The 22,782-nt window shown below is 42.5% G+C and overlaps 2 protein-coding genes across 1 annotated transcript in view; one reads left to right on the top strand and one right to left on the bottom strand.

Moving 5' to 3' along the window:
* Erich1 (glutamate-rich 1) overlaps nucleotides 1-22,782 on the bottom strand; it is a gene marked incomplete at its 5' end in the record, with an annotated part of 52,793,804 nt that overhangs the window by 39,281,903 nt on the left and 13,489,119 nt on the right.
* Nucleotides 12,642-22,782, top strand: part of LOC120097541 (uncharacterized) — a 54,889-nt gene continuing 44,748 nt past the window's right edge. The window contains exon 1 of the mRNA XM_087589434.1: nucleotides 12,642-13,342. Coding sequence (XP_087445560.1) covers nucleotides 13,146-13,342 — 197 coding nt within the window. The 5' untranslated portion in view covers nucleotides 12,642-13,145. The remainder of the gene's footprint in view (nucleotides 13,343-22,782) is intronic.

Here is a 22,782-nt window from a genome sequence, read left to right as displayed (position 1 = left end):
TGTATAACTCACTCTGCTGTCAGGACTGAGGGACCCGTTCTCTCAGCTGCTGGGAATGTGATCCAAGGGCCTTCAACTCTCCTGAGCTTATGTCTTCTGACCAGGAACCTACTCCTTAGCCGATGGGGAATTTAAGGCTGGTCCTCCTGCTTGTTCCAGTTCAGGCTAAGACTTCAGGGTCAGGCCACTCTCCTCAGCCCCACACAGGGCTGCTGCATACTCTTGTGCCTGCATTAGAGCCAGAGTGCTCTCTGCCCAATCCTCTTCTCTCCTCTTTGTCACAGCCATGGTCCCCAAGAGCACTTGTCAAACACCTTTATATAGCTATCTCTATCTCAAAGTCAAGTTCCCAGAGAATCAATCCCCATATCTGACTATAAATGAAGATTCACTGTGTGTATGTATATATAATGTTGTAGAACACAGAATAGGGATTCTTGGTGAAAGCTTTGGGGATATGTGTCTTTGCTAGATGTCTTTGCACTGGGATTTTTCTAAATGGCTTAGATATCTTGCCATGAGGTCATTACCTGCCACCTTGCCATTTCAGTTTTGTTTTTCTTTTGGATGCTAATGCTGTTTGACATAAGATCCGAGGCTGAACTTCCATACTGGGCTATGGTTTCAGACTTGATTTACAGCCATGTGGCCCTCAGGTTGCTTCCTTTTGATCCTAGAGATTGATTAATCTTTCTCGCAAGGCTTCCAGTACTTGATAGTATTGTGCTATATGCTGTCAGAGCAGAGTTACACAGAATTCATATGCTGGCCTTTCTCTGATGGTGCTTACCCTTGCCAAGTTCTCAAATAGGGCAGCGCTTGGGAAAAAAAAAAAAAACACTGCAGGCAAAGAAATCATATATGTGGGTCTACCACTGGCTCCGTGAGAAATGAAAGAGGAATATAGTCTTGGCTTACTGGTAGTATTATCCCAAGTCTAGGGAAGGGGACTCCTAGAGAGGACTAAGCCTTATCCTCATCCATCATAGTCTGTATAGCCTGTGGCTTTCATTTGGTCGGTGTGATGACCTTAAAATGTTCTGGGTATTTCTGCCATGTTACTTCTCTATACCTAGACATGACCTCAGGTGTACAGTCACATTGGAAATATAAAAAGCCTTGCATCTTGCATTGTGAAATTCAATGTGTGTTATATTTAAAATACCACAATAATTGAGTGGCTATTGCTACAGTAAATATCATTAGGGGGTTTCTACCCCACTGCAGATCATTTAGTTCCCAAATAAAAGATACAAAACTTTAGATTTATAATAAGCCTTAAAGTACTAGAACTGGGCAGACATCAACCCTCTGCTATTTTTTCTGCTTCCCTGTCAATAACCCTGAGGGATTGCTTGCCATGCTCTGCCTGGGCCACTCCTGTTCTAACAGGCTGGCCCTCATGGAAATATAATCACGAGCCACCTACCATATGGGGTGGTGTCTTCTTCCTTCTCCTCCCATGTCCTTTCCTTCTCCTCATGGACCCTACTTGAGCCCCCAAGCCCGGGGAAACTTTGCTCTGTCCCCTCTCTTCTGCCCAGCCCATGTTGTAGGGATTTTTATTAACCAGTCAGGGATAACTTAGGAGACAAAACAAACAAACAAACAAACAAACAGACAGACAAAAATCTGGTATACATGAGGATCTCCTTGTCTTAGAGCAACCAGACCTTAGGGTACATAATTTAGCATTTGAATATACAGCAGCACCAGACCAACCGATTATAGGCTAATCTACTTTGTAGCTGGACTCAAACCTTGGCTCTCAAACGGCTTAGATGTTCAATGGTGGAGAAGTTATTTTACCTTTGTGTGACTCAATTCCCTTATCTGCTCAGTGAGGGTGATAATGAGTGTTTAATTCACAGAGTTGTCTTGGGGACTGATGAGTTAATGTATCCAGTATTTAAATATTAAATACCATCTACTTTGCATAATTAATAAAAGTCTGTGGAAAGGGCAAAGTAATAAAGCCAGAAGAACATTTGATTAGAAAATAGGGCCATACAACTACCTCTAATAATAAACTGAGAATCAGGGAATGGTGGAAGACTAAGGCCAGAGAATTGGGAAATCAAGGCAAGCCTGCGCTGCGTAATAAGATCCTATCTCAAAATATCAAGACAAGTAATGTTCGTAGTAATTATAAATCAAGAAATAGCCATTGTAAAGAATTTACAAAAAGCAAAGCAATGGAGCAGTGTGGATGCTGTGTGTCAAATCCCTCTGCTGTCCATCTCTGGGACCAAGTATGCATCAGATCAGTGACTGGAATGGGGTGCTGAGTGCCTGGAGCAAAGGGATGCTGGCTGAATGGCCACATTTGAACAGTGCTAAAGCAGAACTAAATGCTAAGAAAAAAAAGCAATATCCAAAAACATGTAAAATTAATGTCTTCCTGAAAGGCAAAACCACAATAATTTTACTGTTTGCCAAGCTGCTTGTGTCACCAAACTTCTAATATTGGTAAGGATGTGAAAAACTCTTCTGATGCAAACCATTTGCCAATAAGAAGAGCAACCACTGTCCTGACCAAGGTGACCTGGATGCTGTCAAATAGTACGAGGCAGCCTGGACAGCCATCAGAATATGTTTAACACACAGATATCTGTCATTTCAAAAGGGGGGAAATGAAGCCTGACGTCTCCCCCCGCACCTTTAAGCAAAACCAAGAATACTCCAGCATTGAGGCTTACAAATAAAAATATGCCAAGAAACTTCATAGACTATACATTTCTCCTGTGTGTGCTACTGAGTGTGTGTGTTTTGTGTGTGTGAATTGTGTGTGAATGTGTGTGTGATTGTGTGTGTGAATGTGTGTGTTTTATGTGTGTGAATTGTGCGTGAATGTGTGTGTGAGTGTGTGTGTGAATGTGTGTGTGTGAATGTGTGTGTGTGTGTGTGTGTCTTTGTGCACTAATGCTTCAATTAGCTGCTACGGTGAATACTGTCCCCAACTCTATGATGAAGATTAGTATTAAGCTGTAAGTAGTATGTAAAGAGTGGTCACAAAGAATAATTAGGAGTCCTTTGCTGTTAAGTTGTCTGAGACTTCCAAATGCTGCATGCTGTGAGTGGGCCTCACATCTCAGTACTCAGTTAGTTCTCTATTAAGTACAATTGCCATCTGTTTTTCTTAAACAATTTTCTATGAAAAACTTTAATAATTTTTTCTCCCTTTCATTTTTTTGGGGGGGGAGCATGGGTCTTTGTTTTTTTGTTTTGTTTTTTGTTTTTGTTTTTGTTTTTTTGGTTTGTTTGTTTTTTTGTTTTGTTTTGTTTTGTTTTGTTTTTGCTTATTTTAGGTCCACAGGATTTTCTGTAGCCTGTGACGAAGTCCTAGACCTAGGACACTGGGTCTGTACATTTTAGGGAATTAACCAGTTCAGTGCACATTTTTCGTATGTTGGTTTCTGTTTTTCTTTTGAGATCTCACTGTGGGAGCAGACAAAGCCCCGAGGAAGTGAAGCCCTGAGTGGATGTGTGCTGTAAGCATGAGCATGACCATGCCAAGGACACAAAGCCATTTTTCCATGGGGAAAAGGCTAGGCCCCATGCACCTTGAGGCTCAGACACATGCCAAAGCCCTCTCAGGATGGTGTTGATAGTGTGTGCAGAAAAGGTCTATTCTACCTTTCTCCCTGGCCCCATCTGGATATTTACAGCCTGAAGACTGCTCCCTGCAGAGACTGCTCCTACTGAGATTAGCTAAATCTGCTCTTGTAGCTACATATACATAGTCCTCCCCTCCTTGTTCATCTTCATGTAATGCCCACCTCCTTGCTGCCATGTGCATCAACCCTGCTTCCTGGCCAACTCTATATAATAAACATGCTGAGCTTTTGGGACACTGCATTTTCTCCAGCCCAGGGACCCAGTCGTCCCCATGTATGTGTGTCCAATATCATTCTTCATTTCCTCCTCACCCCCGGTCAAGCCCAAGTCCCTGGAGCCACACAAAGGACTTGACAATCTCAGTCTGCTCAAGTTTGAAGGAAGTGCTTTCTAAACTGAAATCTAAAGCACAGCGGGTTAAGCTCCCTCTCAAGTGTCTTTGGTGAGGGTTGGGATGGGTGTGAGACCAGTTACATTATGACTATTGCAGAAGAATAAAGGATTCACAGTTTGCTTTTGGTGAAGGTAAGCTTCCCAAGAGGCAGTCATTGCCAACGTTTTCCCAAGTCACCTTCTAGGAGGTCAACTGACTCCTAGGTGAGTCTTTGGTTACACTGCTTCAGTTTCCTGTGGCTACACTGTCCAAATGGCACCCACTGGTCACACATGGCTATTTGAGATGAACTAAACTTAGAACTAAAATCTGCCTCTTTAGTCACAGCAGGCAAACCAGGAGGCAAACAGCTAGCCAGAATCCATACCCAGAAACACAGCAGATATAGAATATTTCTATCATCTAGAAATTTCTCATGGACAGCAGTGGTCTAGGTTCTTGATGTCTGGTTTTTCCTTCATGGAGAATTTCTTGCTGCACTAATATCCAAAGGTTTATTCTTAAAGCAACTTTACCAAAATATGACTTACTCACCCCCAAATTAACCCATTTTAAGTCTACAATGCAATGGTTCCCCATAAATCTACCCGAGTTCATCTCTAGACCACAGAACAAAAGAAAGAGAGTGTATGCAGTTATGTAAAATAGTATGCAACAGTATTGACCACTGCATAATTATACTGCACTACTTTTGAATTCTTCAAAATTCAGGCCTTTTATTGCTAGTTGTACAAAAATACATTATCCTAGAGTTGAAAAAATATTATACAGTATTTCATCTGGGCTTTTTATTTCATTGAGACTTTAATATTTTTGTATCTTTTGCTAGTATTGTTAGATTCTTTATAAGAGTTTTATTTCGTGGATTTTTTTTTTTTGCCAATCTGGTCGCTATTTGATGCCATTTCAACGTTCTCAGGATTTTGACGAAAATAATACCACAATGATAAAGTGATACTCATTTTCTTTAGCCATTTACATATGTATATATACATATATGGCAAGTTATATATACATATTTCTATGCTATACTGTGTAGAATACAATTGTATTATATGTCAACATATACAGTTTGCCCAATATGATTTCTGTGAATGTTATCAGTCATGGGAAATATTAAGAGCCTGAATAAACATGGACAATATTTGCAGAATGCACATAAAATTGAAGATGGTATATAAGCAAAAATGTGAAGTATATCACTTACAACTTTCATATCGAATGCACTTTAAAATGTTTAATAGATTAAAATATTTAAATTATCTTTACCCACTTTTTTGGGTTTTTTTTTCAAAATGTGTCTCCTGGATGATTTGAATTATATATGCTGCTCAAGATTCTTTTGACAACAGTAACCTAATGCCTTAAATGTGTTTCTGATATGTCTATTCAGTTGATCACTGTTCAATAATTGTACCAAGTTGATAGCTGTAATTTTTTTATCACTTTAAGAATGTAAATTTCATGTGTGAGTATATACTTTTGATCCTAGCTCTTGGGAGGCATAGGAAGGTGGATCTCTTTTTTGATGTCAACCTGGTCTACATAGCAAAACCCTATCTTAAAAAAAATCAATCAATAAATAAGCAAATAAATAAAAAGAATGTAAAATATTTGAAATTAATATGAACACAACCACATCTTTAGTAACAATTGATTTTTTATTGCAGATAATTCATATAATCAATTTACAAAATGTTACATAGTGTCATATGGGAACTCAATTTCATTGTAAATTAAACCTGCTTTTCTCTTTTCATTGGTTGCTCTTAGTTAACATTTTCATGCACATATACAATTTATTCCGATTATTCTCTCCCCCACATCATCTCATCCCCTCCCCTATGACTTAAACATACATAGTCTTCTAAATTTAGGCTTTCCAATGTCTGATTTCTCTTTTATTTATTATGCATTCCTTTACCCTTTCATCTACATTTTATGGTATCTTAATAAGAAACCCATTCTGTCATTAGCATTATCTCAGTGTTTGGTAGGAGACATTCACATTCTTCAGTAGCTTGTCATCAGTGCAAGAAATGACATCAAGGTCTCTCTCTGTGTCTCTGTCTCTCTGTCTCTCTGTGTCTCTGTCTCTCTGTGTCTCTGTCTCTGTCTCCCACTCCCTCTATGTCTCTCTGTCTCTCTGTCTCTCTCTCCATCTCCTCCCCAATTGTTTTGTTTTCTAATACAAGGTCCACACTTTAGTCTAGGCTAGCCTTGAACTCAAGACAATCCACTTACCTCAGCCTTGTGAGTGTTGGGATTCCAGGTATACACCATCTTGCCCAGTTATTTTTATGACTCTCTTACATCCCTTTACCATTTCTGAATTATTTTTAATATTGCTGTGACCCTTTTCTAGCTTCTAGATGTAGCTACATTAACTTGATTAGGTTTTATTTCTTAAAGATTTACTTATTTATGTACATGAGCACTCTGTTTGCAAGAGTGCCTGCATGTCAGAAGAGAGCAGCGGACAGAAGAGGGCATTGGATCCCACTACAGACAGTTGTCAGTCACCATATGGTTGCTGGGAATTGAACTTGGGAGCACTGGAGAAGTAGCGCTCTTAACCACCAAGCCATCTCTCCAGCCTGATAAAAAAGATATTAAATTTCATTTTTTTTGTGTTTGTTTACAATCTTTCTTCTTGAGAACATTATGATGGAAGGTCCAAATGGTACTTAGTGGCAGTTGGTGTAGAAGGGGCCATACGTGTGTTGCTAATTTTTTATAATCAAGTGCACTGATACAAACACTCTACTCCAGGGAGGATCATGACTCATGGGTTCCCTCCTATTTTTCTTTGCTTGTAAATGTTATTCAGGTTTTGTACTTTTATGATGAAGTTGGGGCTCAAAAATTCATAATGTCTTAAAGAAAGCATGCTGTACCTTAAAACTTTATCTTAGAGCAATTTAAGTAGTGTAGGAATGACTTATTTTTTAAAAGCTTTGAAAGAACTCATCACTAATGTACTGGGATAATAGCACCTAGCTCACCCAACTGTTTTCTGTTTCTGACTTTGTGTATTTTATTACATGCCTGTGCAAAATCAGGAAAGCATGACTATTAAATCAACTAGTCAGAAAGTTGCAGGTCAGAATAATGGCTTTTTGTTGGTTCCTTTGTTTGCAGGCTAAGGATTAAACCCAGGGCAAACCCTTTACCACTAAGCTGCATACCTAACCCTGAACAGTGTTTCTTAAAATGAAATAAAAACCAATTTAACGTTTTGCTGATAACAGTAACTTTTTACTGTTTTTTTTTTTAGTGGTTAATAATCTGCCAGTTTTTCCTGTTTTGTCAGAATGCATACTACTTTTGTGTTGGATTACTTTATACGACTGTGTTTTATTTTCTTACTGTGTTTTGGTTTATTACTTCCATGCTATGCATTTTGGGTACAGTGTTAATATGTGTTCGTTGTTACTCTAGTTTCCTTCTGAGAGGACTACTGTGGAACATTGGCTTTCATTTTTGTGAGCTTGTCTCTGTAGAACTCTATTCTTTTTATTTAGTTATAAATGTAATGGGAGAATATGGTGTCATAGATTCTATGCTCTTGTTTCTTGTTTCAGCAGAAGGGCATTTGTCTATCTCTATATACAATTAGTTTGTGTAACTAAAGAGAATGTTTTAACCCTTTGTTCTCGATATACTCTCCATATGTTGTCTAGTCTGCTTTACTTCTCCTGTGCTCCTGTCAGCCGTGGACTTTCTTTTCAATTTGTCTAAAGATTCTGCCATATATTTTAGGCCTTCACCTGCAGTCATATTTCTGAGGGTCCCCTGTTGTTCCCATATGTGCTTACAGAGGATGATTCCAGGATGGTATGACCCACCCATAGGTTCCTTTTCTCAGCATTCAGTTTAATTCTTGGCTGATCATCTGCTGTCAGTGTCCTGCTATTCTTAGTCATTTCATCACTTGCCCTTTGCAGAGAGTCCTCCTTCCTGAGTCATGTAGCCAACCCTGTGCAGTCAATGGCCTTGCTGAGTTATATTTTGTCACAGACTGATTGGAGATATTTTGTTGGATTTTCTAGATAAGTCATTGCATCATCAAAAATGAAATATGACTCTAGCAGAGAGTTTGGAGAAAGTCCTCTCGTTAGCCTGCACCCCGACCAGGGTGAAATTATTGCAAGCAGCTTTCTCTGTGTCTCCTTCATTTAATGTCAAATGTTCCATTGTTGCTTCCAGAGGAGCTTGAGGCCAGGTGTCCACCAGATGGGACCGAGCTCAGGCCCCACCAGTTCTTTAGTTTGGAGCAGGTGGAGGAAAAGGAAGCTCTGGTTTTAATCTTTTTCTTCCAGAATCCTTCTGCCTTAATTATATCCCACCATCATCCTGGAGGTTCAAGACTCACTCTCCTTTAAATACAGCCCTTCTCTAGAGGAGTGGAGGAGGCAGCTGAGTCTTCTCTGTGCAGTCCAGATATTGCAGATGTCTTTGGTAGAGTAGGGTGGGGTTTAAGCTGCTCTGGAGGGTAAGAGAGATCTCACTTCTTTGTCAGGACACTCATCATCCTGACTCCTTAGTTCTCTCCATAAAATGGGGAAAGAGCAGTAACAGCCCATGTGCATTTCTGTGTGGGTTAAGAGAGGTGACTCTGAGAAGCCTTTAAAAGAAACCAGGTGCCTGATACAAACTCACTGCTTCTTCACTGAGCTACATGGACAAGCCTCAAGCTATACCAAGATGGTGATGGTCTTTGGAGATTTGGAAGTATCTCTTTGTCCTGTGGTTCCAGGGAGGAAAATGGGGGAAAGAACAAGAAGATGGGCATTCTCCAAAACTCAGTGCTCTTGTTAAAGAACTAGCTAACCAGGTGACTGGCTTGGGTCCCACTGTTCTGGAAACAATGGTGCTGTCTACACCTACCCATTCTATTGGGCTATACTTTAGTGGATGGCATCCTGACTTTCCCCCTTGAAATTGATCAGTTGTGACATAAACAGGGTTGGCTCAAGAAGAGCTGCATAATTTCAATTATGCCTAAGTATCTTGTCTGTGAAATGGGAACAAATGTGTGCCTGCTCTTGCTATGCTGTTTTTCCTTCTGTCACAAGGGAGGGGTTTCAGCTCAGAGGGAGGTAAGCATGCTGTGCAGACAACCTGGATGTGAACTACTCTCTGATGCCCTACTCACTCTAGAATTCTTAGATGTCCTACCTGAGGCTTGGAATCAGCTGGGCATGCCAGGAGGACCACTAATACACCTTTCTGTCCTCTCTGCTGTTCTGTTTTTGCCTGTATTCGATGACTGAGCTGGCTGCACAAGGAAAGCCCTAGTTCTCATATGTTCTTTCATTTTGATCCTGGGAATAATCCCAACCTGTGGTCCTTATTACACCAACCTGCCTTTCAGAATTGATGAGTGCATTTCTCTAAGACACTCTCTGTTTGCTAAGTAGGCACCTCTCTTTTTCAATGAGATCATCTGTTTCTCTCAGGGTTCTAACTCTCTCTTTGGAATCATCAGCTTAGATTTATAAGACTAAAGCAGTTTTAATTTTTAGGGATTCTTTTTTTTCCTTGTTTCTTTTTTTTCACCTTACATCCCAATAAGCCCCTCATCCCTCCTCTCCTCCCAGTTCCACCTTTACAAATCCTTCCCCCACTACCTCCTCCTCCTCCCTTCTTCACAGAGAATGGGAAGCCCCACTTCAGTACTACCACACCCCGGAACATCCAGTCATAGCAAGCCTAAGTGCATCCTCTGCCACCCAGGCACAACCAGGCAGTCCAGTTAGGGGAAGAAGATCCAATAGCAGGCAACAGAGTTGGCAACAATCTCTACTCCAATTGTTAGGGGACCCACATGAAGACCAAGTAGCACATCTGCTACAATGTGTAGGAGGCCTAGGTCTAGCCCCCTGCATGCTCTTTGGTTGTTGGTTCAATCTCTGTGAACCCCTGTGAGTCCCAGTTAGTTGACTCTGTAGTAGGAGACTAAAATGTTTTATAGCTCAATATGGATGGATAAGTGGATATGCAAATAACTCTAACTTCTATGAAATTTACAATGCCATGAGAACACTTCAGCAAGGATTTTGGCATACTATTTACAATTTCTTGAACACCATTGCTCACAGAACAGGAGTGATGGAAAGCAATCCCTTAGTAACTGAAGAGGCATAGGCAGGAAGGAGGAGAAATACTTGCTTACTGTATTGTTTGTAAGAAGAAAACCTCTTAACTGAGCTTAAAAAACCGGTTGGGCGCCAAGAATTGCATGTTACAGGAACATGCCTCTTCCTGTCATCATATCAAGGTACCTAACGGTTGGTTGCTTTTGGAGCAAGTATTTTTCTAACACACGTGTGAGCTTGTGGGAGACAAGTACTTAGGTCAGGGATCAATCAGAACCTGGCACAGGCCTTGGGTGTCTGGTATCATTAGTTACAGATCTGCCAAGATGCTTTGGGGAACATTTTAATTTAAATGCCAAGTTTATTTCAACGAAATCTCTCTGATACGATCTGTTGGGAATTTAGAGTGAAATAGACAAGTATTCATTTTGGAGGGCATTTGTGAATTAGACGGTATGAGCATAAACAACAACCAAACAAACAAACAACTAAAACAACAACCCATTCTGGTTGTATGACCCTCAGGATGCCCCTACTCAGTTCAGAGCTCTCAGGGAAAGTGTTGAAGAATCTTGGCTACATCAGTTTTTTTCTATTGACATGTAAATGCAGAGGATTAGAGTCTACTACAGGAGGGGCAGGATCCTTTAGGTGATTAGTGAAACCATCACTTTTACAGAACTCCTACAGGAAGACCCCTTCATTCTGTCCTCTCACAAACTCAAACACATTTATGACAGTACATCTAATAAATCAAATGAAAAGCTGATTTGACAGTTCCTTTAAAACTATCTGAAGACAAAAGTATTTTGAGGCTAAACTATGAAAGAAGGTAATATGGAGGTGAGGTCGGAAAAAGAATTAAAATGTTGTTTATTCATAAGAAAACATTTGTTAATGTGTAGGCCCTAATTGACTTGTCCAGTTGTTTTCCAAAAGCTTGCCAGGGGATCAGAAGAATTAAAACACCCCAAGAATAACAGGGAGGGATTTTGATGTTGAATCTGAGGAAAGGGTGGGCATGTTTATGAATGGAAAGCTCATTTCCTTAGGACTTCTTGGCAGTTTGGTAGCATATCATGATAATGAGGACAAGGTCTCTAAGTTCTGTCCCAAGGGACTCTCAGGTACTCCTGGGCCCAGGGAAAGTGTCTTTTCCATAACAGGGAATACAGTGAGAGAAAAACTGGAACTAGAACCAGGCAGGAGATGGAAATCAGAGTGCCTGGGATGGGGAAGTGGGTGGAGCCTCTGGTATGACACAGTGCACAAGAGTCCTGCCACTCTGCCAATGGCTCTGCCAGGCTCCACAGTGGTCTTGTACTCTTCTTCGGCTCCAGGAATGGAGATTTAAGGAAAGTCTTTGCATATGGGAGTGACACATTGATCACTGATTTTTGACCCTGTCCCAAAAGATGGTCCTGATTTGGATGGTACCCACTAGGGGTTGGACAAGCAAGCATCTCTGATGGCAGGTTTAGGAAAGACACAGTTGAGAGAGTCTACAATGATAAACCTCTGTGGGACAACGCAGAGGCACCAAATAAACTCTGGGGAGGTCTTCTGTCTCTTAATGCCTGTCAGTCATGCCATTCCTACCCCAGCTCCTGGCAACCAGTCGTGCACGTTGGGTTTAGCAGTCCAGGGGCACAAAGGAATTGATTTCTGTATGAGAAATGGGTTTGCTCCACTGAGGAACCTCAGTGGGAGCAGGATGGAAAGGGGCCGGGTTCTGAGTGAGGGAGGGGCTGGCAACAAGGTGCAGAACCAAGACCATGGTCCGGTGCCCTGCGGCCCGCCTGCGGAATGTGGGCTCGCAGTCCCTGGGGATGCCTTCAGGTGAGGACAGGTGGGGGTGGCTTGCATCCTGATGAACCGGCCTAGGAGAGTGGTAACCACAATCCCAATGCTCCCGCTGCGAGCCAGGACAGGTCCCTTCGGCCTGTAGGGGGCAGAGCGAAGCTCAGGAGGCGATGGCCGCAGGTAGGTCACGATGGGCCTGGGGGCCCTCAGAAGCGGCCCTGGGCCAGCGCAGAGCCCTGAGAGGGGACTGAGGGGCCTGGGCGGAGCCCGGAGCTGCTCGCGACACGCCTCCCCGCGTTGCCAGCGCCGTGGAGTGAGCGCCCGTGTCCTTGAAAGACCCCCAGACTTGGGGAGACTCTCGCTCCAGTCACAGGTTGAGGTACCCCCAGGAAACACGAGAAGCCGGTCTTGATGTAATCAACAAGAGGCAGTTTTATTTACGAGATCTCGGGCTGACACGTATCTAACACAGGAGACTGAGTCAAGCCCCGAGCCTCTCTAGGCAGGAGCTTATATAGGGAAAACCAGGGGTTTCGTGTGAATACACATAATTGGCTAATACAAAGGGTGCACAGTTACTTTTGGCACGGAGTTACATCAACAAAGCATACGTGTAATCTAGCATCTCAGCAATGTGGGCAGGGCAACTCATCTCACTGCAGCAGGGGGATGACCCATCCTCAGGGAGTGAAGGAAGGGGAGGGGGTGGCTCCAGATGGCCAGTGTCCTTGGGAGTTGATAGTCGGGCCAGTGAGCCCTATCTCAAATTCTCTCAGGCATGTCTGGACTTTGTTCATGACTAACTTTTAGAAATTTTAACCCTTCATCCTTCCCACCCCGAGGCTCCACGGTGTGGGAGCCGTGCCTGAGGGCATGCAGAGCTCCTCAGTGAGCGCGGGGCCTGAGGGCACGGGGAGCAAGTCGATGAGCGCTGGGCTTGCGGCCCGCGCATTATTTACCGCGACCGCAGGCGCGTGTGCCTGGGCGTGTTTTCCTTCAGCAGGTGCCGGAAGCCCGGCCGCCTCCGCCCAAGCTGACTCCTCTCTCTCCCTCTCCGACCCGGGCAGGCCCCAAAGGTGATTCTGCCTGCAGGATATTCTCCTTGCTGGAGGCTAGCTCTTCGCTGGCGCCACACCGCGATCAAAAAGAGAAAGAAAAAAAAAGAAAAAAAAAAGCGGAAGAAGCGGCCAGGGAAGGGGACCGTAGAGGTGTTGGGGGTCACCTCAGCAATGGGCAGGCGCGCTATGACAGTGGCGGGGTTTCCAAAGGAGATTGCAGCCTCAGAGTGTCCAGGGACAGAGCCTGGGCCAGCCCTGCCAGGGTACCTCGAGGCGTGGCGCTCGCGCGTACCCCTAGTCTGGCCGCCGGTCTGGTCCCCAGGGACAGCAAGCCGGGCGGCATGTCCTGCCAGAGCAGCATCATCAAGGTAGGCAGGAGACCCGCGCGTCCTTGGGCTCACTCTCCCCTCCCTGGGGCAGCAGTGGCAGAAGGAGGCCATGCAAAGTGAGCCCATTGGGTGGGGAGGTGAGGGTTCAGGGATGTTTGGAGAGCTGAAGCAGGGATTGCAAAGCCCATGGCATTGAGAAAGAATGGACAGGTGATCTGGAGTGTGCATGAGAGCTGTGCTCTGACATTCGCAGAGCAACTTGGGGCTCTCACCTCTCTCCAGATTGACTTGAATTAAATGGCCTTGTACCTCCCAGGGCAGGACAGGCTTTTCAGAGGCAACTTAGCCTGGTGGCACACTCCCTGTAATGTTTCTATTGTATGTTAAAGAACGGGGATCCGGGATCGTGGGAAAATATTTTCTTAAAACCTCAGGCAATGAATATATATATATATATGTATATATATATATATATATATATATATAATTTAATAGATTTCTTCTGATCTACTTTGTAATTGGTTGCCCCTTGCAAGGGATGGTATTTGGAGGATGTAAAATACCCTCCTTCAATTACTGGGAGAAAGGGAACATAAACAGAGATTTCCTCTTTTTTAGCCTCCAAAGCTCTGAGAGATTACAGTTACGCATAATTTAATTCGTTCCTACCTGCTATGAGCCTGCCTCCAGATCAGCAAGTTCCTTTGGAATGGTTTTGCTTGTTTTTCGTTTATTTTCCATGGTGCTGTTTAGAAAGCCACGAATTGTTTTGTGAATTTTAAATTTCAAGAGGTGACACCCAGAGTTTATGGTGGTTTCCTTCAAATATTGCCGTGTAGTTGCAGCATAAAAAAATATTTCCTGTGACAAGAAGTGGAAAACAAAGTCGATAAGCTAAGAAAAGTAAAGCCTTGAGCCAGACCAACCATTTGGCTTCCTCAAATATGGAGCAAGCATGGAATGTTGCTTTTTCAGAATCGAAAGGGTTTTTAGAATAGGGCAGTGAATACTGTGTGGTGCTAACCCGTACTTTTTGTGGCTGACAACAATTAGGTTACAGGTCAGAACGTGCCAACAGCACAGAGTTGGCGCTGGTGGTATTTGAACTCAGAGTGGTCAGGAACTGTGAAAGTTTCTCTGTTATCACCCTGGATCCATCTAGTGAAATAGACCACTTTGATGCTGTGTAAGAGGCCGTTGTGAGGGCTGGAGAGATGACTCAGTGGTTAAGAGCACCAAGTATTCTTCCAGAGGTCCTGAGCTCAAATCCCAGCAACCACATGGTGGCTCACAACCATCTGTAATGAGATCTGATGCCCTCTTCTGGTGTGTCTGAAGACAGCTGCATTGTTTAACGTATAAATAAATAAATCTTACCCCCCCCAAAAAAAAAGAGAGGCCGTTGTAAAACTGCATCTAGCCTTGTCATCTACTGCTTCACTTTCTATGTGGACAGGGCACAGTTGAAGGTCTTAAAGATCAAGTACATCGCCTGTCTTTAAAGATTAAGTGTATCACCTAACTTTTAAACCAAGAAATGTAATGTCTTTTTTGCTGCTTGTGTAGCTTTTAGTGATGTATCTTATCTCCTAGTTCATCCTTTGTTTCCATGATAGTTGTTTTCAAGTATATATGATTATCGATCCTATTTGCAGAGCTATTCAGTATTTCTGTTTTCATTGGTTAAATATTTTTGGTGAATTTGCATTGTGATATCAGTAAAATGCTATTGAAAGTTTTAGAGAATTTACCGGTTTGTGTAATTTTAACAACCTTTCCCCTCAAGGATTTTTGGTGGCCTGTTTTCACATTTAAAAGACTGGAATTTATTACCATCCATAGCAGGATTGATAGGGAAGCACAATGGACAGTGACAGTGTTGTTCTCTTTGACAGTTGGGAGCCAAGAAAGAAGTGTGACTTGCATATTTGTGACTTACAAAATCGAGACTGAGTATCATTACTGTAGAAGCCCATGGAAAATATGATGATTTTTTCAGAAATCACCAGTTAAGAAATGGTAGTGTTACGTGTATTGAATTCTGAGTTTCAAAGTTATATTTCATTTTTCTTTACTCCTTAATGAAGCTTTTTATTAAGTTTTTTATTCACCATTGCACCCTTAGATGCACAGTGCTAGGATCATAGTAGGTGCTCAATAAATCACTTAACCATCGGGGCAGAGGAATGATAAGAAAGTATGTATTTTTTATAAGTTCTGTTAGTTTTGGGAACAGGTGGTTTTAGGTTTACCAGGCATATTTTGGTATCTTGTACCACATAAGACAACTTGACAGAATCCCCTTTCTGGCCATTATGTTCAAGTTATTTTTGTCTTAAACCTTCTTGAAAATCATGGAAGTAGTGTGGAAACTTGATTGTACCTGCAGTATAGCAAAAGAGGCCAGTCTAGATAGGTAAGCACTTATGTTTCTCCATGAGCTGATGTCTTAAAACATGTAGACTTTAGGAATTTAGTGTTGTGTTTTCTAAAGATACATCGTACAGCATACAGATAACATTGTAATAGAATAAAGGAATCTTTTGATTTAGCACCAAATTCCATAAAGCAACGACTACTGCCCAGCTCTCTTGGGCATATGAATAGCAGAAATTATATTTCACTTTTTTAAAGAAATAACAAAAGTACTTAAGGTTAAGCAGAGTCCATGGGAAAAGGTCCCTGTGGTGTTTCTCTTTGGTTTCTTGTGCTCTTTCTAGAGAATGGCTTTAAGAAATCAGTGCGCTCAGGTGGTCAGCGTGGTCAGGCAGTCATGAGCAGATGCTTAAGCAATGTGCTAGGGCCCCATAGGCCAGTGAGCCCAGCTGAAGAGGAGAGACTAGGCAGTTAGCCCGGCTGAAGAGCAAAGGCTAGCCAGTGAGCCTAGCTGAAGAGGAGAGACTAGGCAGTCAGCCTGACTGAAGAGCAGAGGCTAGCCAGTGAGCCCAGCTGAAGAGCAGAGGCTAGCCAGTGAGCCCAGCTGAAGAGCAGAGGCTAGCCAGTGAGCCTGACTGAAGAGCAGAGGCTAGCCAGTGAGCCTGACTGAAGAGCAGAGGCTAGCCAGTGAGCCCAGCTGAAGAGCAGAGGCTAGCCAGTGAGCCTGACTGAAGAGCAGAGGCTAGCCAGTGAGCCCAGCTGAAGAGCAGAGGCTAGTCAGTGAGCCTGACTGAAGAGCAGAAACTAGCTAGTGAGCCAGGCTGAAGGATGAAGAGCAGTGATTTTAACCTTTATATATAAGTTCTTCAGTTTTCCGAAAAGTTTCTCCAAAAGTTTGCCTCCAAAACGTTCGCTTAAAAAGTTCTCTTTGCTCTTCTTCTTATTTCCTTTCCACTTGCTCTTATGTCACAACAATTTCCTTACTCCCAAGGCCTTACTCTCAATGCTATGCCTTTACTTCTGAGTTCTTCTTGAGTTCTGTCCTGTTCAGTTCAGTCCTGTCTAAAAAGCTTTCTCTCTCTTTGTCCTCAGCACTTGTATATCTTTCTGAATACATCATCACATGGTAAAAAATTCACCACAAGTTTGCACAGGAATTTAAATCATAAGTTGAATAATAAGTTTACAACAGAGAATGTTTACATGCATATCCATTAAGAGTAATTATCAGGATAAACTGTCATCATCTGTCACTGGCTCTACAGGTTTGTGGAGAGTTAAAAGCTGTAATTTTTGTGAGAAAAGCATAAGTGAAATTACCTAAAGGCAAATCCAGTCAATTTTTTATGTTCAGTCCTTGCACCTATAGTAAATCATTAATTCTCTTTTTATGAACTTTGGTTAATTGGTTTATATGCTCTTAGAATGGGCTCTAATTTGTAGATGCCTGCTTGGTATTGCAGAAGCAATTTACTTTAAGAATGGCAGAGTTTTCAATGCAATTTTGATTATCAGAGAGAACATAATAGCACTCCTACTATAAAAGGGCTAAAAATTACTAATCTAATTTTAGGAATTCTTTTACAATCATCATTAAGAATTAAGAAATCATCTATTTGTCTATACAACATCACTCCAAGACAATACATCCTCGTTGTTCTGTGGTCATCTGCTCAAGAATGTGGTGTAAAGAGCATGACAAATACAGAGGCAAATGCTTGCAGCCAAACATTTAGCTGAGAACAGGGTCCCCAGTGGAGGAGTAAGAGAAAGGATTGAGGGAGCTGAAGGGGTTTATAGCCCCATAAGAACAACAATAAGAAACATCCAGAGCTCCCAGGGCCAAAACTACCATCCAAAGAGTACATATGAACAGACGCATGGCTACAGCTGCATATGTAGAAGACGATGGCCTTGTTGGGCACCAATGGGAGGAGAAGCCCCTGGTCTTGTCAAGGCGTGATGTTCCAGTGTAGGGGAAAATCAGAACAGGGAGGCAGGTAGGCGTGGGTGGTTGGGTGGGTGTGGTAACACCCTCATGGTAGAAGGGGGAGGGGTGTTATAAGGAGTTTTATGGATGGGAAACTAGGAAAAGGGATAGCATTTGAAATGTAACAAAAGCCCTCTCTGGGGAGGGGACAGCGGCTAAGGTGCTCCTAGCCCCTACTTCCCTGCTGCCTCCCTTTGATCACGACTCTGGTGCCAGGTGTCAGCTTGGGACTCTCCATGGACTGCTGCTGGCACTGGTGCTGGTGTTCAGGACCAAGAGCATGATGAGCAAGGAGCACATGGTTTTCCTGATTCAGAGCTGGGCGAGTGGCCACCAGAGGACAAGCACAGCTTCCTTCCTGTACGATCATGAGGTCTTCCTGGGCAAGGAGGACTTCAAGATCTTTGATAGCTAAGCGTGGATGAGAACAAGGAGAGGCTGGGGAAAATTGTTGATGGAGGCGGCCTTGTTACTACTGAGCAGCTGAAAGTTTGGATCAAACAGGTACAGAAAAGATATATCTACCATAATATGGTCAAACTCTGGAAGAATTATGATAGGGGCATAGACAAAAAGATCTCCTGGGAAGAATACTTACGGCAGTCCACTTACGGCTACAACCAGAAAAAGGGAAAACCTTGGGAATAGAAATGTATGTCACATGCATTGTCTAAGGTGGTAGATTTATTTTTAAGAAAAATCTCCCTCATCCATTGTCCCTAGAGATTTGGGTGCTAATAAAAATCTCTTATCCAATTCAGGGTTGTAAGCAACTCTCCCCAGCAAAAGCATTGATGACTTTGAGTGATGCAGAGAGAAATATCTAGCTTTGGAATAGAGGTTGCCAAACGGTATTCCCGGTGACACATTAGAGACTGAAGAAAAGGGCCCCCACAGAAATTGATCAATTTGGGGAGAGCTAGTTAGCAGGTAGGCCATGGAATTTCCCAGTGACATCATCAGTAAGCCCTTCATTGGACAATCTATTGTGTCTAAGAGATCCCTAGAATCTTCTGTGATGTCACCAGTGTTGTGATGACACCAACTGCCTTTGGGATATTCCTTCAGTTCCCTTTGGGTTCACAAATAGGCATGTTTCGCCAGCTGCTCAGGCTATTTTGGAAGGAAAGTGGAGATCAAGGAGAGACCACACCAACACAGAAGGAAGGTGACCTCCTGTGTAGTAAAACAGGAAGGATGAAATCATTCTGAGGAAGGCTTGGTGAGTCCTGGGCAGAGTTGGGGAACTTCCTCGAGATGTGCCTTCTAAGACTAGGCCTTACAAGCAGGAGCCTTGGGATCATTAATTTGAGAGAAAGCCAGAAATTGGTAAGCCTTCAGTTTCTTTTCTAGAAGCTTTTTTAATTGTGAGTGTCAATGAATGCCAGAAAGAGGCACTGTGAGATTAACAATGTAATCATCCATGGTTGGGAGTTGAAGTACTTCATCCTCTAGATTACTGTAGGTTACATAAGTCTCTGATGACAAGAACAAGGAAGGATGCACCCCTAGTCATGAATTTAGGTCTCAGACACTTTGCGCTGGAACACATATGATTAGAGCTTGATGATGCTAAACATTATGAACTCCAGGATTTATCTGCACCACATCTGATATGAGATATCAATGTCCCACATGTTTATGTCTGAGTCAGGTTATATGTTTCAGGGCGAGCGGTCCTATAATAGTGAGTGTGGCACATGTATGGCATTAGAGGTTGGAAAGAGGGACATAGCTTAAGAATCCAGCTCATAGCAAGCTTTTCTGCTCTTTCAGGCATTCACCCAGTCTCTACCATTTCCTTTTCCTCAACCTCCTTTTGGGATTCAGAATGGTCTTTTCCTCCCATGGGCCATCAAATAAGCAAATTCACTTGGGTTTATCTACCTACAGGTTTTGGTAGGAAGGCATCATCCCAAAATGTCATCAGTGAGCAAGAAAAACATCTAAAGGAACTGGAGGAACTCAAATTTGAAATCCAGAAGTGTAAATTTGAGAGGGATGAACTTTATCAAATCCTGGACCTTTATATCTATGATAATTGGGACTACAGGTAGTCATTATGCCCAGTAACCTGTTCACTGTCTTGTGCTCTCTCTGCTAACCGAAGATTTCCTCATATCACGAGAGAGTTTCACCTGTCATCCTGGATTTTGAGGAGCCTTGAGAGGCATTTGCTTGTGAGATAAGCTAGGTGCTGTGTGTTTAGGGTCCACCTCCTTTTTACTTGACCCTGAGCTCCTTGGATTAGCATAGGTTCTGTCAACAGCTGGAAGAACCTGGTCACACTTGCTGTATCTAAGTGACGGATAGTGGTGACCTGCATGTCACCACTCATTTACTGTGATTTTGTTCATTATACACTGATTCTATGGCATCTCCATGGAAGTAGTTGGCATTCTAATTGTGTTTGTACATGGGTTGGTATGTATTTATATGAACGTATTTCTGGGTATTTTGCTCAGGATAAGGAAACTGCGACCTTTGATGGGACCTGAGGATTTGTTTGATGAACAGTTTGTAGGTCATGATAGTGTGGAAGCCCACATTGGATCAACAGAACTCTTTGCACCTTCTATTTACTTTGGTGGTAGATAGGACTCTCCTGAGGGAAGGATGGGTTACAAATCCTCTTCCCTGTCAAAGTAGTTATGCCCTCTGGGAATTCATGTAACAATAGGAAACAAGGTTTGAGAATCCTTGCTTTCAAAACAAAAGAAATGTCATCATAACTATCTGTTGGACCCAAGGCTGTGGCACAGACTGGAGGAAACTTCTTGTAGAACTAGTCAATGCCTTCATGCTTACCTGGCCAACTCTTGAAAGTCAGCTACTTTCAATTGGTAACCTGGCTCTGTTGTCCTGTGCCCAGGATAATAAGTTTAATCAGCACAAATAGGACCCAGTTCAAAGGAGCAAGTATGTGGCATAAACTGGGTTTAAGTAATCCAGTCAATAGTCTGATTTCAGATAATCTTTTTTTGCCTGATTTGAACTTCATTTGGTTTTTGACTTTACTCTTTTTTTAGCTATCAAGTAACCGTTTATTATGACCTTGAAATGGTGAATGTGGTAATAAATTCTGGACATTTGTTATTCCCAAACAGGCATTTCACAGGCTCCATCCACTCTAGTACAGAGGGTCTTTGCAGAACCATATCTCCACAGCCTTTTAAAGAGACCTTATTTCAAACTAAATGTTGGCTGATTTGCATAGAAACGTTTCCTTGAAAGAATTGTTGTTGGAGTCTCACTGTTGTGTTTTTGCTCTGGTCTTTGTGTTTGACACATTCTTCCCTCCCCATTCATTTCTTAAATTTGAATTTTTTATTTCATATTTTTTATTTATATTTCACCTAATTCTGAAATCATGCGTTCAGACAGTTATTTGTTCATTGGGCCATGTCCTAACACAGGCTGGATATCGAATTGCCAATAAGTCAATCAGAACATGAGATGAGAATGATGGCTATGCAAATGATGACCAACTCAATAAGTTATGCCGTGGAGAGGTACAAGGAGCTCATACAAGTGAACAGTTCCTACCAGTGAGTCACTGACAGAGATGAGAACCCAGCACTAGGCAGGGAATGCTTTTGTCCTGTATGACTTTCAACAAAATCAGGGCTCTGGTTCTGTAGTGTCTGACTCTTAACAGGAAAGCCTGCCTCCTGGCAAAGGGTCTTGGATTTGTAACTTTTGGACTCAGATGTCCTACATATGAAGAGTGTAGAAGACCCTCTAATTGTTATTTTCCCCATTAACAATCGATCCTCTACATAGAAAAGATTTGCATCATGATGGGAATATCAATCAACTCTGAACTTCTAGGACACTGACAGGTTCTCTGTGATCCATGAGAAACACATGCAAAGATTGTATAGCTATTGGGTCTTCTATCATCCCTTAGAGGGGATTTACCCTCTACTTGCAGATGGTTTTAGCATGCTATGGACATATGAGCACCCATATGGTCCAATTCTTCTACCTTGATGTATATAAACCGTCTTAGTGTCAGTATTTTCAGAAGTACTTTGATTCACAGGGAATGTGGCCTCTGGATTTGACCTCCTCTAATTGGTGCTAACTTGTATACTGTGGCTCTAGCCTGTTGATGTCTGGGGATGAGAGCCCTTGAAGGGTTGATTGTACTTGCAGGAGTGACAGGCAAATAGAAGCTGGCTGGGATTTGACATTTATTGTTTGTGGTTCAGCACCACGCACTTCCAGCTCCTGCGTGAATGAACTCAATTGAAGAACAATATAAGGATTTTGCTGAATGAGAACACACAACTGCTGGTGGAGCAGACTAAACTGCCAGCATCCTATGAGAAAGCAAAGAGGTTCTGTCAGAAGGCCAGCAATTACATCTGTGTCCCCAGAGCCAAGCAACAGCAGGTAGGATTAGGCCTCAGGGGCAGGTTGTCCTCATGTCTTATCATAAACATAGACAATCCAATGTAACTGTCCATTACTGTAACATGAACTTATGTCCCATCCAAGTGTTCATTTATGTGATCATTTACAAGTCTTTCTGTGGAGATAGCCCTTTCTCAAGAAACTGCATGTTTGGAAAGCAAATGCTCCTGCTCTTCGAGAATCTGCAGTTTATTAAGTGAGATAGGTTGATCACACATCACAGCACTACATGCCATTATGTATGGAGGGTGCTATGTGGGAGCCCCTCTTTAGACTAGCACAGGGCTTTGAGGGATGAAGCAAAAGCCTGGAGCTCATTTTCTTTGCAGGAATCGTGTGAGATTCCAGGAAGTAAGTAGTTTGCAAGGAGGAGAGCCTGGTGGAAATGCCAAAGAAATGGTTTTCATTGTCATCTTTTGGTGGATTTGTTCTTTCTCCCCCCTTTTCCCTGTATATCAAGACCATCTCTTCATGCTTCCTAAATCAGGCTCCAAACAGAGCCTGAGTAGCAGCATGTCAGTCCTGTTTTATTTGAGTGTTGCTGGAGAGTTCATATCTTGACCTTATATTCTGAAGCTGGTTGGAAGAGCAGGGATGTGGAAAGGGGTTCTCAAATGCTGAGAACTGGCATGAGAGATTTGAGACTTCAAGAACAAAGTTATCCAAATATACCCCCATTCTCATTAAGAAGAGT

This window comes from Rattus norvegicus, chromosome 16 (assembly GCF_021556685.1).
Source record: "Rattus norvegicus strain SHRSP/BbbUtx chromosome 16, alternate assembly SHRSP_T2T, whole genome shotgun sequence".
Classification (NCBI taxonomy): domain Eukaryota; kingdom Metazoa; phylum Chordata; class Mammalia; order Rodentia; family Muridae; genus Rattus; species Rattus norvegicus.
This window is presented reverse-complemented; position numbering and strand designations above follow the sequence as displayed.